The sequence below is a fragment of the Pleurodeles waltl genome, chromosome 10 (genome assembly GCF_031143425.1).
Source record: "Pleurodeles waltl isolate 20211129_DDA chromosome 10, aPleWal1.hap1.20221129, whole genome shotgun sequence".
NCBI lineage: Eukaryota > Metazoa > Chordata > Amphibia > Caudata > Salamandridae > Pleurodeles > Pleurodeles waltl.
In genome coordinates, this window is record NC_090449.1 from 956,010,173 (window position 1) to 956,029,381 (window position 19,209).

At 43.0% G+C, this 19,209-nt stretch overlaps 1 protein-coding gene across 2 annotated transcripts in view; it reads left to right on the forward strand.

Moving 5' to 3' along the window:
* The window catches only part of MALRD1 (MAM and LDL receptor class A domain containing 1), a 2,469,603-nt gene that overhangs the window by 2,308,115 nt on the left and 142,279 nt on the right, over positions 1 to 19,209 (forward strand). For both annotated transcript variants that reach the window (XM_069211777.1, XM_069211778.1), the window contains exons 32-33: positions 9,097 to 9,176; positions 9,263 to 9,359. In XM_069211777.1, coding sequence (XP_069067878.1) covers positions 9,097 to 9,176; positions 9,263 to 9,359 — 177 coding nt within the window. The remainder of the gene's footprint in view (positions 1 to 9,096; positions 9,177 to 9,262; positions 9,360 to 19,209) is intronic.

Here is a 19,209-nt window from a genome sequence, read left to right on the forward strand (position 1 = left end):
CCATATATAATAAAAACTGCATTGGCTAACTTTGAGGATTCATTATTTTTTTCTGCAGATGTACGTTTACACCCCTTTCTGGCGTTCTCTGTTAAAAGTTATTAAATCCATTTTGTGTACTTAGTTTAACCCGATGAATAACAATGAGTGTGTCTAGCACTTAAGGAGCTGGGCTAGGATGTCAATTGATTCAGTTGAAGAACATCTTATGATAAAAATGTGTCCACTTTATCAGCCAAATTAAACATAAAGCGTTTATATAATGGTTAGTCAATAAAATGCATTGACCTACAGTGTACTTTCTGAAATGGACGGGCGCTTTTAAGCACCTTTCTGATTATGAAGCATTACAGAGTGCTTGTATTAGAAGCCGCGTGTTATGTATTACATTATTTAAATTTAAATAAATGCATTGGTGCGTCCTGATCGTGTTTATTTTCCATTATTCACCAATATAATTATAAGAATTCATTCGACTTTACTTGGAAGAGTACATTTTTAAGTCAAATAATGCAATTTGCATAATGTCAAGTTATTTTACCCCTAATATTGTAAAAATTGTTTATCAGCTTTGTACAACGTGAAAAATAGGAGAATGCCAGAAGGAAGCCTTTAAGCAGGTGGCATGTGTTCTTGGTTAATTAGATGACCTCCATTGGTATCCAAAGCAACGTTTCCTGGATCATGTCCAAAAATGTCCATGTACACATCAGTGAGAACAACAGGCGATAGATTCCACATCAACACCAGAATTAGAGATTAGGAATACTGCAAGAAATAATGGCGCTCACTGTAAAAATCCATGGGTACATAAAACTATTAGCATATGGCACATTCAACAAAACACACCTGACCATTCACTAAACAGCCAGGTCTTCAGAGACACAGTGAAACAGATGGGGAATCTGCGCACCTTGCCTGTCTGAAAATGGTCCGCACTGTGTTACTTGAAAGCATGACAAATCTCTTTGAGGAAGCCATTGTGGTTCCAACACTCTGCATAGATGTGATATTTTTGCATCTAAAGACAACGAATGAGGTGTAGATGTATCCCTAATCATCCATGGCAGCACATACAAAACCCATTATTTTGCAGAAATGCTTAGAAAAAATGGCACCTGGGGGCGCTTTATGGTTGGCGCACTGTTATGCTTTGTGCTTGTGTGCAGTTGCTCTTTAGCACACGAGCTGCTGACAGTGCTTCTCTGAACTTCAGAGTAAACCTGCTGATTCATAGTGAGAGTGTAGCTTATATAATTTATATTAACATGAAATGTTTATGAACTAATGAATAATACTGTAATGCCGCATAGAAACTGTATTAGTGTATTTTTGCTCAAACGTGCACTTGAAATGTGACCACGGGGAGTGGCCGCCAATGTATACGGGAACTAATAAAATGACTAATGTTATTTTAAAGAATGGTTTTGTACTAATCATTAAATGACTATGTTATTAAAGTCTGCTAAATAAATCTTGTAGGCGTTAGTTAGCATGAGTCGAGGCCTAGCTGCCTGGCTCTCATATTAACTGTGTTTTTCTAACGTGCAGTGCGCTGACTCGCAAAAGGACATTAACTCTTGTTTTCAAACTAGAAGCTGAATGTAACTATAGTAGATCCGTTCTCATGAAATTCATATTGCTTGTCGAAATGTATTAGCAAAAAGCAACAGTGTAGATTAGTATAATGTCCAAGGTCGCCCAAACCGGTACAGCCAATGGAGCTACTGACCGAAGATGTGCAAAGAATTACAGAAGGATGAAATCATACCGGACGTGATACCCCTGAAGACGTCAATCATATGGACCAATAAAATATATGAGAATTAGTGCGGGTGGAAGAATTAATGACATAATCTGTTTTTAATTGGCTAAAGATAGTGGGGTGCAACATCTGACCAATCAAGTTTTGGGGGAATGTACAACGAAAAAGGGATAGAAACCTATGACACGGGGAGCCATTAAGATTGGTTATGGAAATGCTATTGATTTTATCCAGAAACTCTGTCACTCTGTTTGGTGACTTATTTTGGTTTTGCTTAAACCATCCTCTTCCTTAGATTGTCCTTTTACACTTTACCTCCTTATGATCGAAGTGCCCCTTTTACCCCAGAGCTCAGTTTTGACTAATGGCGAATCAACTGATGTCCTGAAGACGAAGACCGAACCTGAGTGCTGACCCAAACCTTGGAGGGTAACTATATGACAATGAAATTGTGATTGTCTGTTTGCTTTTCCTTTCTAGGTACCAACTGTTTACTTTTGACAGAGACCATAGCTAGATGTTTTCTAAATTGATGTTCTAAAATTGTTTTGCATGAAGCCCAACATGCCAATGCTAATCAATGGTTAGGACAGGGGTTCACTAAACTGATGCAAATCGACAAATGACTGAATCTATGCTTTGTTGAACTGACTCGTTAATGACACTCTGCTGAAATCGATTTATGGTGACGCTATGTTATGTTCTATTGATTGCGTTCCTTGCTTTGATGAAGTCTTACTCGAGTTGCCAAATTATGACAATGTCATTAAGTGTTTTGGTTTTAAGATTAACCTACATGCTTTTAGAATTGTAATCAATAGGGAATAAACATCATAAAATTCTACTAAACTGGTGTGGTTATTCATGACTACAAGATCATGGTGGTGTCTTGTGTTGCTTAATGTTTTTGACTAAAGTGAAATACATTGTTGTAATAAAGATTGATGACATTATTGATGTATTGATTGACATATTGATTAGCTATCTCGTCCTAAGGTGTCTCTCAACTGGGTCAAAAGATTCATTGGCCTAAAACGAGTCCTGATGTGTAATAAATTATCATAGAGGGACGCGTTATCAATAGTTACAGGTAGCTGTAGGTGCAGTACATGTGCTGACTCATGAAGTGAGATAGTTAACGCAGGTGCTGTAGCCCGGTCTATTTCCGTGGTCAAGAGGCGCACAGCCTCAGTTGTGAACTACGGCTCTGCACACTGGTGCATTTAGCAGGACTGCACTCACCTTGGTGAAGACCGTAGATTGTTGGACCACAAAAAATCTCGTAGTTCATCCTTGCTTTCATTTATCTTCGGATTGCTTCACATCAGAAAGGAAGACTATCTGGAATTTGAGCATGATCAATGCCAGATTAATATTGCCAACATCTTTTTTCCTGTGGAAGTAGCTGGTGATTTTGGAAAGTGAGGATACACCTTTTCTCAAACTTAATTAGGCGAGTGAGTAAAGGAGAGTACGGGCTAGTTCAGCCGATTAAATTTTTTTTAAAAAAATTAAAAAATGCATTTTACAGCACATTTGTTTACAAATCTCAAAAAGACTCTAACGGGCACCCATGTAATATTCCAGTGAATTAATTGAGTGCCAAATAAGCCTGATTTAAACAAACAGTTTAAATAGCCCATCATTCATCATAGCAAAAAAGTTAAAATTGTACATGAATTTTTTTTTCATTTTTCCATCCTACTCCTTAAAAGTACATACGGGATTATATATAACAAGTGGGAATCATCCAGGTATTTGCTAGGTGAATAAATACACAGATGGCCAGATTTACAAGGCCCTGGCAGCTCCTTGCGCCTCATGAGCACCACTTGAGGCAAAAATCACTGCACCATACCTTCAAAGTGGCGCAATGCATGCATTGCGCTACTTTGCGACCCCTTGTGCCGCATTATGCCTGTGCCAGACATAATGTATGCAAGGGGGACGTTTCAGCATTAGGAGGCCTGCAAAAAAGGAGCAATGAAATCTACAGGATTCATTGCGCCATTTTTGGCATCATTTTTAACATCTGCTCAAAGCAGGCGTTAAAAGGATGCATCAATGGGCCTCCGTGCACTTTTCTACACTAGCTTCAACATTTTTGACGTTAGTGGAGCAAAGAGACACAATAGCATCAACTATTTTGATGCTATTGACCTAACATGCTCCATGGTGTGCTGTACTGTAAACCCATAGTGTTGTAAGGTGGCAGTGGGGGGGCGAGAAATCTGGCGCATCAGTACTGTGTTGTTGATCCCCAAGCTGATGGGATGTTGCACCAAATTTCTCCACGCAGCTGTGCTGATGCATTTAGTCTGTGAATGAGGCATTGGTTTCGAAGTACGGTGAATCCAAATTCAATGTGGCGGGTTTTTCCATGCTGTACAGGTGATGTATCCTTCTCCATCGTTTTCGGAGTGGTAGTTCAAAGTGCGATACGGCGGTTTAGAGTGAAATGCGACAATTGGGTTCCCACAACAGCAGCAATGGATTGATTCTGCTTCTTGCAGAAGAGGATGCTTCTGTTCCAGTGGAGCAAGCCCCTAAGTCCACTTCCAAAGGTCCAGGACTGGGAAGGCACCACTTGGCAGGACAGATTCACCAGCAGATGAGCCCAAGGATTAGAGCCGGTGGTCTATACGTTTTTTGCATCCCTGAGACTTAGGCAACAGGAGGCAAGCAGAAAGCCCTTGGAGACACACTGTGCTCAAGTGATGCAGGTCCGGGCCTTCTCACCCTGGCAGGGGAACAGCAGGCAGCAGGACAGCTCAGCAAGGAAAGAGCACAGCAAGGCAGAGTCCAGCAAAGCAGCAGTCCAGAAGAGTAGCAGTCCTTTTAGCACAGTAGTCACAGGTCCAGAAGTGCACTGAGTTGATGGTGTTTCGGGTCCAGTACTTATGCCCAGTTTAGCCTTTGAAGTGGGGGAGACTTCAAAGAAAAGCTTTTAAGTGCACAAGTCCTCTGCCCTTCCTGCCTTGACTCCAGACTAACTACAGGGGGTTATACAGCTCTTTGTGTGGAAACAGGCCCAGCCTCTCAGGTGCAAGTATCTGCTCCTCCCTTCCATCCAGTCCAGGAAGACCCTTCAGCCTGGTGATGAGCCACCAGGAAGTGAATGGCCAAAACATCACAAGACAGAAAATGGAGTGTGCATTCTTCTAATTTAGCAATTATTCAGTCTTAATCAATCTTAAAGGTACATCTTCCGAAGGGTCCTTAAACTTAATACTTCTTTGTATCATTCAACCAGCCTCGGATATTATGGAGTGGCTTTGACTTTGATTTGCTGTGATTCTTGGAGTGTTTTCTACTATGCTACCTACCCTCACCATTGAAAATAGATTTCCTCAAGAAAAAGGGGATGCCACAAAATATGAAAAACTTTGAGACTAATGGCTTCAGAAAGGTGGATTTTGGATACGGTGTGTGTAGGTGCTTTTGGACACCAGTGTTGTTAAAACATGTTTTCACTTTTTAACCTGGGGCAGCGTTAGAAATGGGGTCTTTGGTTGGCAATCAGCTTACTCCCTGTCTAAGCAATGACCCTCTCTCTAGTTAGGGCCAAGGAGAAACACACCTGTTTAACCCCCGCTCACCCTCTTGGTAGCTTGGGACGAGCAGAAACGCTTAACCTAGAGACAATGTGTAAAGTATTTGTACCAACACACACAGTAACACAGTACAAACACTACAAAATGACTCAACACCAGGTTAGAAAAATAGTCAACATGTATCTGAGCAAAACCAGACCAAAACAACAAAACTCCAACATACACAAGGAAAGTTACAAGTTTTTAAAGATTAAACTTCAATGTAGCACTTAGAAACACAAATGCTTTGAATTGGTAATTTTATGGCGTCATGACGGAGTCGTTCCCAGCAATCTGAAGCTAATGACACTGGTCACCGAGTCACATGCACCCCCAGGTACAGTACCTTGTGCAAATAAATAAACAAGCCAGGGCACGGAGTCAGGGATTGCAGCGTTGTTGGATGCAAAGTGGCATCAGTTCTGGTGCTGTGAAGCAAAGTAGCAGAGGCCTCATGAAGAGGCATCGGGTCCCTGCTGCAGGGCGGTGGAGGTGAGGCATCGTAGCTGTGAAGCTTTCGATTCACACACTTCCGGCAGAGTCGGTATCTGTCAGTCACGATGTGGTGCAGTGACTTCCATGGAGTCATGGATGTCAGTGAGGCTGCAGCGGCATCGAGCCTGCAGGGTCTTCGCACTTCAGCGAGGACCATGCTTCGGTTGCAGGCAGCGTCATGGGATTTGGCAGTGGCGTCAGTCAGGAGTCGTCCAAAGTCAGTACACTTGGTTTTTCTTGGTTTTCCACCAGCTTCTCCTTTCAAGGGCCCAGGGACTGGATTAGGCACCACTTGGCAGGGCAAGGTTCTCAGCAGAGAGTCCAGGTGCTGACAGGGGAAGTCTTTGTTGGCCCTGAGACTTCAGAACAGGGAGCAAGCTTGGTCCAAGCCTTTGGAGATTCTTCTCAAGCAGGAATATACAACAAATCCAGTCTTTGTCCCCTTTCACAGGCAGAAGCAGCAACTACAGGATAGCCCAACAAAGCACAGTCCCCAGCAGGGGCAACACTTTTCCTCATCTCTTCAGCTCTTCTCTTTGGCAAAGGTACCTCTTGGTTCCAGAAGTGAATCTTGGAGAAATCCAAAGCCTGGGGTTTTGGGTTCACCATGTATACCCATTTCTGCCTTTGTAGTTGCTCAACTTCAAAGAGAGGTCTCTGTTGTTTACAGGATCCTGCCTTGCCCAGACCAGGCCCCAGACACATACCAGAGGGTTAGAGACTGCATTGTGTGAGGGCAGGAACAGCCTATTCGGGTGTAAGTGACCACTCCTTTGAATTGTCCTTATACTTAATACTTCATATCATTCAACCAGCCTTGGATTTTATGGAGTGGCTTTGCCTTTCATTTGCTGTGGTTCTCTGAATGTTTTCTACTATGCTACCTACCCTCTGCACAAAAAATGGATTTCCGGGAGAAAAAGGGGATGACACAAAATATGAAAAACTTCCAGACTGATGGCTTAAGAAAGGTGGATTTTTAAAACAATGGGAATGGGTTCTTTGGGACAGTAGTATTGTTAAAGCATGTTTTCACATTTTTACCCTGGAGCAGTATAGAATATTACATATTGGGTGCTTTTTCCACACTTGCAGCGGCATAAAACCTATATTTCACAGTGAATGACAAAATTTGGGAAATATTGCCTGGTTCCATGAGAAATACATATTTCATCATCATAATGGCATCCCCCAATCAAGTCTGTAGAGCTAGAACATTGTTTGGGCTAGTAGTATTATGCAGCATAGGGGTCACAATTATGGGGAAAAGTTTTAATAATTATTCACCAAAAATGTAAATCAATTGTAGAGTCCAGTGTAATTGAATGGAGTGTCTTACAGTACAGTGTAGGATTGTGTCAAATATTGTAGTGCTGAGAAGTGGAGTAGATTTGAGTATAGTGGTGTAGCATAAAATGGAGTAAAGTGTCATAGAGTGGAGAGGGGTGTCATAGAGTAGTGATGTGTAGTGCAGTAGGGTGGAGTGCCGTAGTACAGGGTCCAGTGGCTTATTTCCTTTGGAATCCCTATGGAGGTTGAAGTCACTGAGAAAGCTAGTTTGTCAAAGCTGATTAATTTTACTATGAAGGATCCCATGCCCTCTATAATTATGTTTTTGTTTGACTGGGAGGGAATAGATCACCTTCAACCTCAGGTTAGAGGAAGCTTGTGAGATGAATTCCAGTAATAAACACATAAAACATTGAAAAATGGTATTGTGGAGTAGTCTGCAGCTTAGAGAGTTTCTGTATCCTTCAGCCAGTTTTTGGTGAGCATCGGGGTGTCGATGTTGTTTTCAGTAATTGTGTCTGAGATCACAAGGCACTGTTTGACTGCAGAGTGGCAATTGTGCAGCAGTAAGGGGGGTAGTAACTGATGAGTTTGTTTTCGGCTTGCCTAAGAGGAAGGGTGGTAATAGGGACCAGATTAGAGGATAAATTGCAATTTTGTGTGGGGCTGGGGAATGCATCTAGTGTACAGTTCAAGATAAGTTTGAGGATAGGGAGGACAATTTGTGTTTGGCGGGGGAACTGGGTGAGGAAGGCATTGGTGTTTTCATAGCTTTTTACAAGGTTGTGTATTTTGTGCTCTTTTGTGATCAGAGAGGGGCTCTTGACCTATGCTGGATGAGGTGGATCATGCTTAATAGTGTATCTGTACCCAGTGGGCTAAAGTACATCAAAAGTAGACCCACCTTTATTTTGGGACCCTTGTAAGGACATTGACGTAGTTAAAGGCCCCTTAACAATGTGGCATAGAGAGAGCCTGGGCAGAGTAAATTGTGTGCAAGCTTGGTGGTATCAGGCTGACAGCAGCTGCAGATTTTTTTCTGGCAGCTATATTTACTTTGTACTTATCAAATAATTATTAAAAGCAGGGTTTTTACCTTTAGCTTTAGCTTTGTATTTACAGTTTTGGGTCAGCTAAGTGCCCCAATCTGGATAGTGCACGTTTTTGGTTTTCGTACAACTGAGGAGGAGTCTGTCGATCATCTTCATTTTGGTTGCCCCCTGTCTTTCATCCTAAGGGGGAAGGCTCTACCATCCGTGTGGGTCAACCATGAGATATACACCCTCCGTGCCTTCAAACCCTTACATATATCTACAATAATCCCACATGTTGCTTCTTCAGCCTGATTCAGGTTGAGGCTGGGCATCAGGAGCGCATAGTTAAATTTAGAGAATTCATTAAACATGCACTTTCGATTATAACCATTATTTATGTGCAATATTGTGAATATTTTCACGAGGAGGAACGAGCTAGCTGTAATTTAGAACCATATACTTTTGTTAGCAGGTTTCCTCTAACCACAATAAGAATGACATTTAAAATGCTGAGAGCTCCTCAAGAGGTATGGGGCTTGCTTGTCAGAAGACCTGTATATAAGTCACTAAATATGAAATAAACTCAGATGAGTTTTAAATATTTTATAGCACTTTGTGGTGTTTTCAAAGCCAGTAGCTTTTTTTTAAGCAGGCTGTGCAAGAACAATCTAGATAAATCAGAGTTTGCCTTTAAAGCGTCTAGGAATGTTTATTATATCATGGTATTAGTTTTGTAGACTCTCACAGGAAATTAAACTTCAAGTTTATTTTGCAAGACCGTTTACCTACGCCTACTGAATATAAAAACACAGTTGCGAAACCTATTTTCATAACTTTGTACCTACCATGTTTGTAGCTTGCGCTTGAAAGTCCGCCAATGCATTCTTGCTGAATAATTCGTGCATTCTGTAATTTCCAGATGTACCGAGGAATGGAAAGGAAACCGGTGCCACATCCAGTCTGAGCCTTCCTCTCCTCCCCTGGCCACAACCCTTCAAAGTAGGTGAATTCTAAGATATCAAAAATATCTTTATGGCGTTGTCTCTAGATGTGTATTACATATGTTGTTTCTGTCCCCTAAAAAGGCATCTGGATAGGCCTCGGTGTTGGACTGGCATGTCTGTTGATCAGAATAACAGTCATTGTTTTCTGTTTTCTTTCAAAACGGAAAGTGCCTCAAAGGTAAGCGAAACCATTTCTGTACTTTAAAACGGGACACGTTTTTACAAAAGTAAAGCTTTAACCTGTAAATCTTAAAACTGAAACAAACCATTTAAAAGCATCACTACTCAGGGAAGCATCGGGAATACACTGTTTTCTATTCTGGTTTGTAAAATATGAAACTTATCTGAACTCTCAAAATTATTTTACATATTTCAGTACTGTGCAAAAGTCAATATGTGCCTTTCAAGGGCCTAAGTGGCAAAGAGCATCCCCAGACCAGGGTCCTCTGCTTACTGTGCCACTGGAACCAAGCTACACCGAACTGTAGAGACCCAATCCGGCTGAAATAGATTTGGGGGTTGAGCTGACTTGACAGTTCACGCTGTACTGTTCCTGTTGGAGCAGGACCAATGCTGGGTGTAATGTGAGGTGGCATAGTGGGCAAAAAAAACATGGTTTGGCATTCTACCCCAAGCGATTGCCAGTGGTTAGAGTATTTCTAAGCATTCCCCCCATCACCCTTTGTGTGTTGCAAGAGTCACTATGGGCTATCACCTGTCTATGTTGGCACATATGAAAATGCAAGGGGGCATTTCTAGGCCAATTGGCAACTTTCATAGACTTGGGCTTGCTGATGATCTCATATTCCTGTGTCTGCAACAATCGAGCCATCCATCCTTTAGCTAAGGCGCCTCCTTGTCTCCTTTCAACTGGGAAGGAGATGGAGTTGCTCTTTCGTGTCCCGCCCGATTCCACAGTCACTGTAAAAGAAGTGATAGTGCATGGTACAGATTGCAGAGGAAAAATGTAAGTGTCTTCAGGAATCTCAACTGTGTGACCTCAACACATTCTGTGCTATTGGCATCGCCCTGATTATATTTTGAAGAACAACATACAAGCAGTGGCGTCTGGCAGCTTTGGGAGGGGGCGGGCGGGGTCACACACACACACACACACACACACACACAGACTCATTCTTCAACACACAGACACGCACGCACGCACGCTCATCCATTAACAACACTCATTCCATTCAAACATGCACGCACACACCAAACATTCATTTTACAAGATCACACACATTCATTCTTTCACACACGCACGCACATCCATTAACAACAGTCATAACACTCAAACATGCACGCGCGCACCAAACATTCAATGTAAAACATAACACACATACATACACACACACACACACACTTACCTTTAGCCTCCAGGTCCCAGGAGGGTTGGGACTGGTCAGCCAATGAGGAAAGGTAGCAGTCCCAGCCTCGTCACAGAGTGGGATGGGGTCAGTGACACTGCTGACCCCAACCCACTCTGTGACGAAGTGTCACTGATTGACACTCGCCCTGGGCACTTCAGGGCTTAAACTGAAGCGCCCAGGGAGAGTGTCAATTGGTGACGCTTTCCTCGTCACCCAGGGGAGGGCCTCGAGGCACCTGGCTGCCTGACCTGAGCATGAAGAGTGTATGTCAGGCTGACCTTTGTTCAGCCTGACAGACACTCTTCATGGGGTGGGGGGGCGTGGCCCCTCCACCCTAAAGGACGGGCCGCCACTGCATACAAGCAGAATGAGTACATGTGATGGTAGCTGTCTTGACCACATATCTACACATGTTGACCATGTCTTATTTTCTATCAAATGCATTCTGAAGGAATGTTCATTGCCACAAGAATCGCAGTATATGAATCGATGGCATGTTATTTAATGGCATAGACCTTTAGATGTATGGGCTTTTTTCCTGAGCATAGGGTATCAGATGAGCAATATCTCAATTGTTCCCCAGTTTTCTGCTGCACATCTTGGATTCTTGACCCTTTTATGGTGGCAGTAACAGCGCACTTACTGCTTCAGGCGAAAAATGGTCCTAGGAACTGTTTCTGGTGTTGATGCTAGTGCATTTTGTAAATTGACTTACTTTTAAAACAAAGAGATTTTTAGCCCTTGTATTTTAAAAATGCAATTTATTACGTGGCTCTATTTATGTGAAGAAGTCGCTGGGAGGATACTACGTGCTAGTCTTAAAAAGAGATGGATAAGTTCCCGAAATAGGTCGTTCCATGCCTCGAGCCCAGTTTAAAAAACTAACACTTTCGATACATAAAGGAAGGTCCACGCAAAACTGGTAAAACAAATAACCTAGGTATGATGAGAAAGAGCTGCCTGCTTATTGTCGTGAGAGTTTAGTAAACCTTAGGTGAGTTCTAGACCAGGGACATGGCCATTCAAATTGTCCATAATGGAGTATCATAAACAGTAACTGTGTGGATGAAATAATATCTTGCTATCCTACAGCTGAAACTAATGTCGCACTCTGGTGCCATTTGCAAACTTTTATTTTCAGTATGGAATTCCTGAAAGTAATGTATGCATTATACATGTGTTTATAACACCAGTTTGCTGTCTTTATACTCAAGTCGCACCTGTCGCTTGATAATGTTTACAGGCTTGAAGACCAGCATCATCATTAGTACATTGCGAAGCAGGGTAGCAAATGTATGTATATAAGAAACTTTACAACTACGTTAATTTATACCCATACCTCGTTTAATAATTAGGCTTTAAACGTTATATATTGAAAGTGAACATTTGATATCTGTTTTCCAATAACGTCAACATGTTTAGTCATTCTGGCTTTTATACACTTAATTATGCTCATATAAGTATGTTTACACAACTCAGTAGATGTAGACAAACTCAGCTTCAGAAGATATGGATTGAAATTTCATGCACATGTGAGGGTTTGTTAGTGGCATTACTGTCTACAACTGTGGGAGGAGCTGGGGTACCCACAAACCCAAAGTCGAATCCGCTTCAGAGACTTAATTATGGCATTGCTCGACGTTTAACAGCAACCTCTGCACAATTCCTATACAGAAAGGAAATGAAGAGTCAAGTAAAACATATTTATATTAGATACAGTTGGGAAATAAAGCAATGGAAACCAAGTATAAAACTCATAAATCGAATTTAAATAAACACTAGGAAAGTAGAGTGCACCAACAGCCATTACAATACATACAGGGTAATGTATACGAATAGGGCTCCACAGAGAAAATGAAGAAATGAATCAATTTTAAGGAACTGATGTAGCATTTGGGGCATGGCCCACAGGCCCACCAGGTCAGTGGAGGTTATGCCCATTATTCCCGTGGCAGAGAACATCCAGCCATTGTTAGAAATGCTCACCTGCTGGGCTGAGTTTGCAACAGCGGTATGCAAATGAAGCTCGGGCCCATTGCTTTTTCACAAAATAAAGAGTCCCGGTGCCCAATGCGTTGCTCAGATGCCTAGCCTGCGCTATTAAATGTTAGAGCGCTAAAATTCGAGGCTGCTTAGTAAGTCCTCCAACCACCTCAAGCCTCTTTAAGCCAATGGACACCCTTTTTAGCTGACTCTTTCATGTTCCTGCTTCCTCCCTTGGTGAAGTTTTTAAATATTTCTCTTCCTCCTCCTTTTCAGTGACCAAATGACTGTTAGTTCTAAAAAAAAAAATGCCGGCGGCAAATGAGCTATTTAGTGTGAAACATCACTTCCAAATTTGACAGAAAAACCGTCGGTCTGACGTAACAAGAGAAGCTCCAATTTATAGCTTTTCTCTCTCTCCACCAAATAATAAATAACACTCATGCATTGAGAAGTCAACCAGCACAACAACTATGATTGGTTTGGCTAGTGACCACTCCAAGTATACAGAGTTGTGAAGCTCTGGCATCTTCATAATGGCTAGAACCTTTAAATTACATATTGTATTGGGCCACTCTTTAGAGAGCTACATTCAGAGTCCTGGCAAGCTACTAGCTGCTCCCAAGCTACCCATTGGAGACTCCAGTTTAAGGCTCTGTCTTCATCATGTTAAACTGTATTATAATGATGATCTTTATGCTCTGATGCAGGAAGGTACCCCAAAAGGCCTAGAACTTAGAAGATAGACAAAAAGAAAAGAGTGACACAAAGGTCAAGTCCAAAAGATGTGTCAATCATAAGGCATTTCAAACATTTTTACTCAGATATGTAGACCCAATTTAGATTAAGTATCTGTGTGTAACATGCCTATTGGTTCAGTATGTGAGCCTGCATTATGAGATTTTGCACCTGCAAACAAATGAGGAAGGTCATTTCGACACTGGCTGGTGACCTGCTGACTCATCATATCAACAAAGGTAAAGCTCCTTAACAGAGGACCATCCATACAGTTTGTAGATAACTGTCTGTTTTGTGGGAGCATCTATGCCTACATTGCAGCTAGTGCTCCAATGAAGGCCCTCTATGCTGAGTGAAAAGCTGAGTGGTACCATGTTGTTTTGCCTGATTCAGCATTTGTTAATTTGTTTGCTAAACTTAAAATCTCTAAGTGGAGTTTGAGTAAAACAATCAATTAGTGGCCCAGAGTGATTTCTTCCTGCACATCGTGGAGGTGGGTGAGATGGACAGGTGGAAAGAAATATATCCCTACCCAAGACTGCTAGGCCTCTCATAATGTACTATGCTAGGCAATCTAGAGATGGTATTGTCACACTGATATGAATAAGGATGGGATGCAAATCACTATTGTTGGAAATGGCCTTTCTTCAGGGTCACCCCCAAACTTTTTGCTTTCCTCCTTCTCTTCTTCTGACTTCAGTTTTGCTGGCTCTAGGGCTCTGCACACTTTACCACCGCTAATAAGTGCAAAAGTGCAAATGCTCTCTCCCTAAAAAATGGTGACATTGGTTCAAACCCAATTAGCATATTTAATTTACTTGTAAGTTCCTTGCAAAGTGCACTACATGTACCCAGGGCCTGCAAATTAAATACTACTAGTGGGCCAGCAGCACTGGTTGTGCCACTCACATAAGTAACCCTTAACCATGTTGCAGGCCTGCCACTGCAAGGCCTGTGTGTGCAGTTTCACTGCCACATCGACCTGGCATTTCAAAGTAATTGCAAAGCCTTAAACTCTCCTTTTTCTACATGTAGGTCAGCCCTAAGGTAGGCCCTAGGTAGCCCATAGGGCAGGGTGCTATGTAGGTAAAAGGCACACCATGAACATGTGTGTTCTATATGTCCTGCAGGTATAAAACATTAATTCATTTTACACTGCTGTGAGGCCTGCTCCTTTCATAGGATAGCATTAGGGCTACCCTCATATACTGTTTGAGTTGTAGATTCTGATCTGAAAGGAGTAACCAAGTCACATTTAGTATGGCCAGAATGGTAATAGAAAATCTTAATGGTGAAGTTGGATTTACCATCACTAGTCTAGAAATGCCACTTTTAGAAAGTGAGCATTTCTCTACACTTAAATCCTTCCGTGCCTTACAATCCACATCTGGCTGGACTAGTTGACAGCTCCCATGTGCATTTCAGTCAGACAACACCAAACACGGAATGCTCTGTCACACCTGCACACATCTGCATACTGCATGTGTCTTCCTGGGCTGGGAGGGTGGAGGACCTGACACTTACATGTAAAAGGACAGTGGGCTTCCCTCACACAATGGACTGCCAAACCCCCTACTGGGACCCTGGCAGACAGGGTGGAACTGAAAGGGGACCTTGTGCACTTCTAAGCCACTCTTTGAAGTCTCCCCCACTTCAAAGGCACATTTGGGTATTTAAACAGGGCCTCTGACCCTACCAACTCAGACACTTCTACAGATACTTCTGCAGACACTTCTTGACAAGATACCTACTGGAAAAGGAACTCTGAACCAGAACCTGCAACCTGCTAAGAGAAGCTGCCTGGCTGCCCAAATGACACACCTGACTGCTTTGCTGAAATGGACTGCTGCCTTGCTGTTGCCCTGCTTCCTTGCTGCCCTCTGGCTCTGCTGAGAAGTGCTCTCCAAGGGCTTCAATTGAGCTTGCCTCCTGTTTCCTGAAGTCTCAGGGCCACAAAGACTTCATCTCTGCAAAGAACTCCTTGTGCGGTTCAAAATCAATGCACAGCCTGCCAGAATCGATGCACAGACTGCACTGCAGTGAGAAAACCATGCCAAACCAGAATGACACAGCCCGGCTCCCCAAGTGGAGATCGACGCAGCGCCAATGTTGTGACCAGAACTTTGCCGCACGGCCCACTGGATCGATGCATTGTCGTGCTGGAATGACTTGCGAAGAGAAATCGACACAGCGCCTGCCGTGTGACAGAAGTTTCCCTGCATTGCCCACCGGATCAAAGCAGCTCCTATGACTGTCTCGCACAACCTGGATTTCTCCGCACCGTTCCCGGGGCATCCAAATACCCTGCAACCCAAAGAGGATCCAAGTCCGCGCAACGGAAATTGACGCAAGGCCCTTGCTGCGTGGAAAAGAACAACGCATCATCTGCGTGCGCCCAGAGAAACCGGCGCACAACTCCCAGTTTTCCATGCATCTCCTCCTCTGCAGTCCCTCATGGATAACTTAGAAGCAAACAAGGTACTTTGTGCTTGCAAGAGACACGTATTGCTTTTAAGAACTTAAGACTTTTTAAATCATTTTCTAAAGGGATATTTCAACTTGTGCTTATTGAATCCTTGTAGTTTTTAACTTATTTTATTCAGATAAATATTATCTGTTAGAAATGGGGTCTTTGGTTGACAGTAAGGATACCCCCTGTTCAAGCAAGGACCCTCACTCTAGTCAGGGTAAAAGAGAATCACCCTCAGCTAACCTCTGCTTACCCCCTTGGTAGCTTGGCAGAGCAGTAGGCTTAACTTCAGAGTGCTAGGTGTAAAGTATTTGTACCAACACACACAGTAACTCAATGAAAACACTACAAAATGACACAACACCCGTTTAGCAAAATAGGAAATATTTATTTAAACAAAACAAGACCAAAACAACAAAAATCCGACATACACAAGTCAAGTTATGAATTTTTAAAGATTAAACTCAAAAATAGCTCTTAGAAACACAAAATGCTTCGATGAGGTGTTAACACAGCGTCGTGATGGAATCATCCCAACAAGCCGAAACCAGCGGCGCCAGACATGGAGTCGCGTAGACCCCCAAGTACAGTACCTTTGGTGAAGAGTGAAAACAAGCCGATGCGCGAAGTAGGGGATCGCGGCATCTGTCCGAAACATCGCATCCGTGCACTTCGAGCGGCATCGGCGGGGCTGCGAAGATCGTCGTGTTCCAGTGAAGGGCACGGCGTCGGGTGCAGGCGGCGTCACCGGATTCAGCAGCGGCGTCGGTCCTAAGTCGTCTGAAGTCGATTTCCTTGGATTTCCACCAGCTTTCCTTTCAAGGGCCAAGGGACTGGATAGGGCACCACTTGTCAGAGCAGGAGTCTCTCCAGAGACTCCAGGTGCTGGCAGAGAGAAAGTCTTTGCTGTCCCTGAGACTTCAAACAACAGGAGGCAAACTCTAAATCAAGCCCTTGGAGATTTCTTCACAAGATGGAAGGCACAAAAAGTCCAGTCTCTGCCCTCTTACTCTGGCAGAAGCAACAACTGCAGGATAGCTCCACAAAGCACAGTCACAGGCAGGGCAGAACTTCTCAGCTCTTCAGCTCTTCTCCAGGCAGAGGTTCCTCTTGTTTCCAGAAGTGTTCTAAAGTCTGTGGTTTTGGGTGCCCTTCTTATACCCAATTTCCCCTTTGAAGTAGGCCTACTTCAAAGTAAAGTCTCTTTTGAATGTGAAATCCTGCCCTTCCCAGGCCAGGCCCCAGACACTCACCAGGGGGTCGGAGACAGCATTGTGTGAGGACAGGCACAGCCCTTTCAGGTGTAAGTGACCACTCCACCCCTCAATCCTAGCACAGATTGCTCATCAGGAAATGCAGACTACACCCCAGCTCCTTTTGTGTCACTGTCTAGTGTGAGGTGCAACCAGCCCAACTGTCAAACTGACCCAGACAGGGAATGCACGAACAGGTAGAGTCACAGAAATGGTATAAGCAAGAAAATGCTCACTTTCTAAAAGTGGCATTTTTAAACGCACAATCTTAAAATCAACTTTACTAAAAGATGTATTTTTAAATTGTGAGCTCAGATACCCCAAACTCCACATGTCCATCCGCTCCCAAAGGGAATCTACATTTTAATCAGATTTAAAGGTAGCCCCCGTGTTAACCTATGAGAGGGACAGGCCTTACAATAATGAAAAACGAATTTAAAAATATTTCACTGTCAGGACATATAAAACACATTACTATATGTCCTACCTTGACCATACACTGCACCCTGCCCTTGGGGCTACCTAGGGCCTACCTTAGGGGTGCCTGACATGTAAGAAAAGGGAAGGTTTAGGCCTGGCAAGTGGGTACACTTGCCAAGTCGAATTTACAGTTAAAACTGCACACACAGACACTGCAATGGCAGGTCTGAGACATGAGTACAGAGCTACTTATGTGGGTGGCACAACCAGTGCTGCAGGCCCACTAGTAGCATTTGATTTACAGGCCCTGGCACCTCTAGTGCACTTTACTAGGGACTTACTAGTAAATCAAATATGCCAATCATGGATAAACCAATCACATACAATTTACACAGAGAGCATATGCACTTTAACACTGGTTAGCAGTGGTACAGTGCTCAGAGTTCAAAAGCCAACAGCAACAGTTCAGAAAAAATAGCAGGCAGGAGGCAAAAAGATTGGGGATGACCCTGCAAAAGCTAAAAAGTCCAACATTATCTATTTTTCTAAACATGTGTGGTGTATTTTTGTGGTGTTTTCCCTGTGTTACTGTATGATTTATTGCACAACTACTTTACACATTGCTTCTAAGTTAAGCCTGACTGCTCAGTGCCAATCTACCAGAGGGTGGGCACAGGATAATTTGAATTGTGTGTGACCTACCCTGGCTAGAGTGAGGGTCCTTGCTTGGATAGGGGGTAACCTGACTGCCAACCAAAGACCCAATTTCTAACAACTATGACTTGGGAGATGGACACTAAGGTCAAGGGCATCCCCTGTCTGAACCAGTTGAAACTGCCATTTTTCTGTGTTACTGTATGATTTATTGCACAAATACTTTACACATTGCTTCTAAGTTAAGCCTGACTTCTCAGTGCCAATCTACCAGAGGGTGGGCACAGGATAATTTGAATTGTGTGTGACCTACCCTGGCTAGAGTGAGGGTCCTTGCTTGGATAGGGGGTAACCTGACTGCCAACCAAAGACCCAATTTCTAACAACTATGACTTGGGAGATGGACACTAAGGTCAAGGGCATCCCCTGTCTGAACCAGTTGAGACTCTGCCAGTGGAAACCATGCACTCCTTCCGGCTCTAAACAAAGTGGGCAGAGTCCAGCTTCAGTGCTCATTGAGCAGATGTCAAGCCAAAGTACTACCGCTCAAATCAACATTCATTAATGTTAATGTAGCTGACTTGTGTGTACCTTTGATGGTGAAATATTGCTGCCTTTGTCTTCTGCTAGATCCCTTACCCTAATAAAATATAATGAAATTCTCAACATGTCTTCCATGAGGGTGAGGTGAGTATATTTTTCGGTCAGGCTTTGCTTTAGTTACTAATTTTTGGAGTGAGGTATGGGATCTGTTCAGCATGCCAGGTCTCTCTCATGGAGCTGAGAACAGGATTAGTGCCCTTCCCTCACATCTCTTCCACTATTGATATTCCTCCTTAGGAGGATTCACTCCCATTTCATGTTATTTATTTGATGAATTTTCCTTTGCCTTTAAACCTGTTCTCACTATATAGGGCAATCAAACTGGGACATCTCTATGGATTCACTCTCAATCTGCATTAAGCAGTAACGTGAGCATGAAAAATATCAGGTAAACTGTGACAGAATCTGACTAAAAAGATTGTCATCTATCATGTCATAGCACCGGGTCACAGTAATATTGATCTATTGTGCCATACTTACATTTTTTTTTTATTTCCAAGGAAATTAACTTGGACTCTAGATTAAGCTTTCACTAGA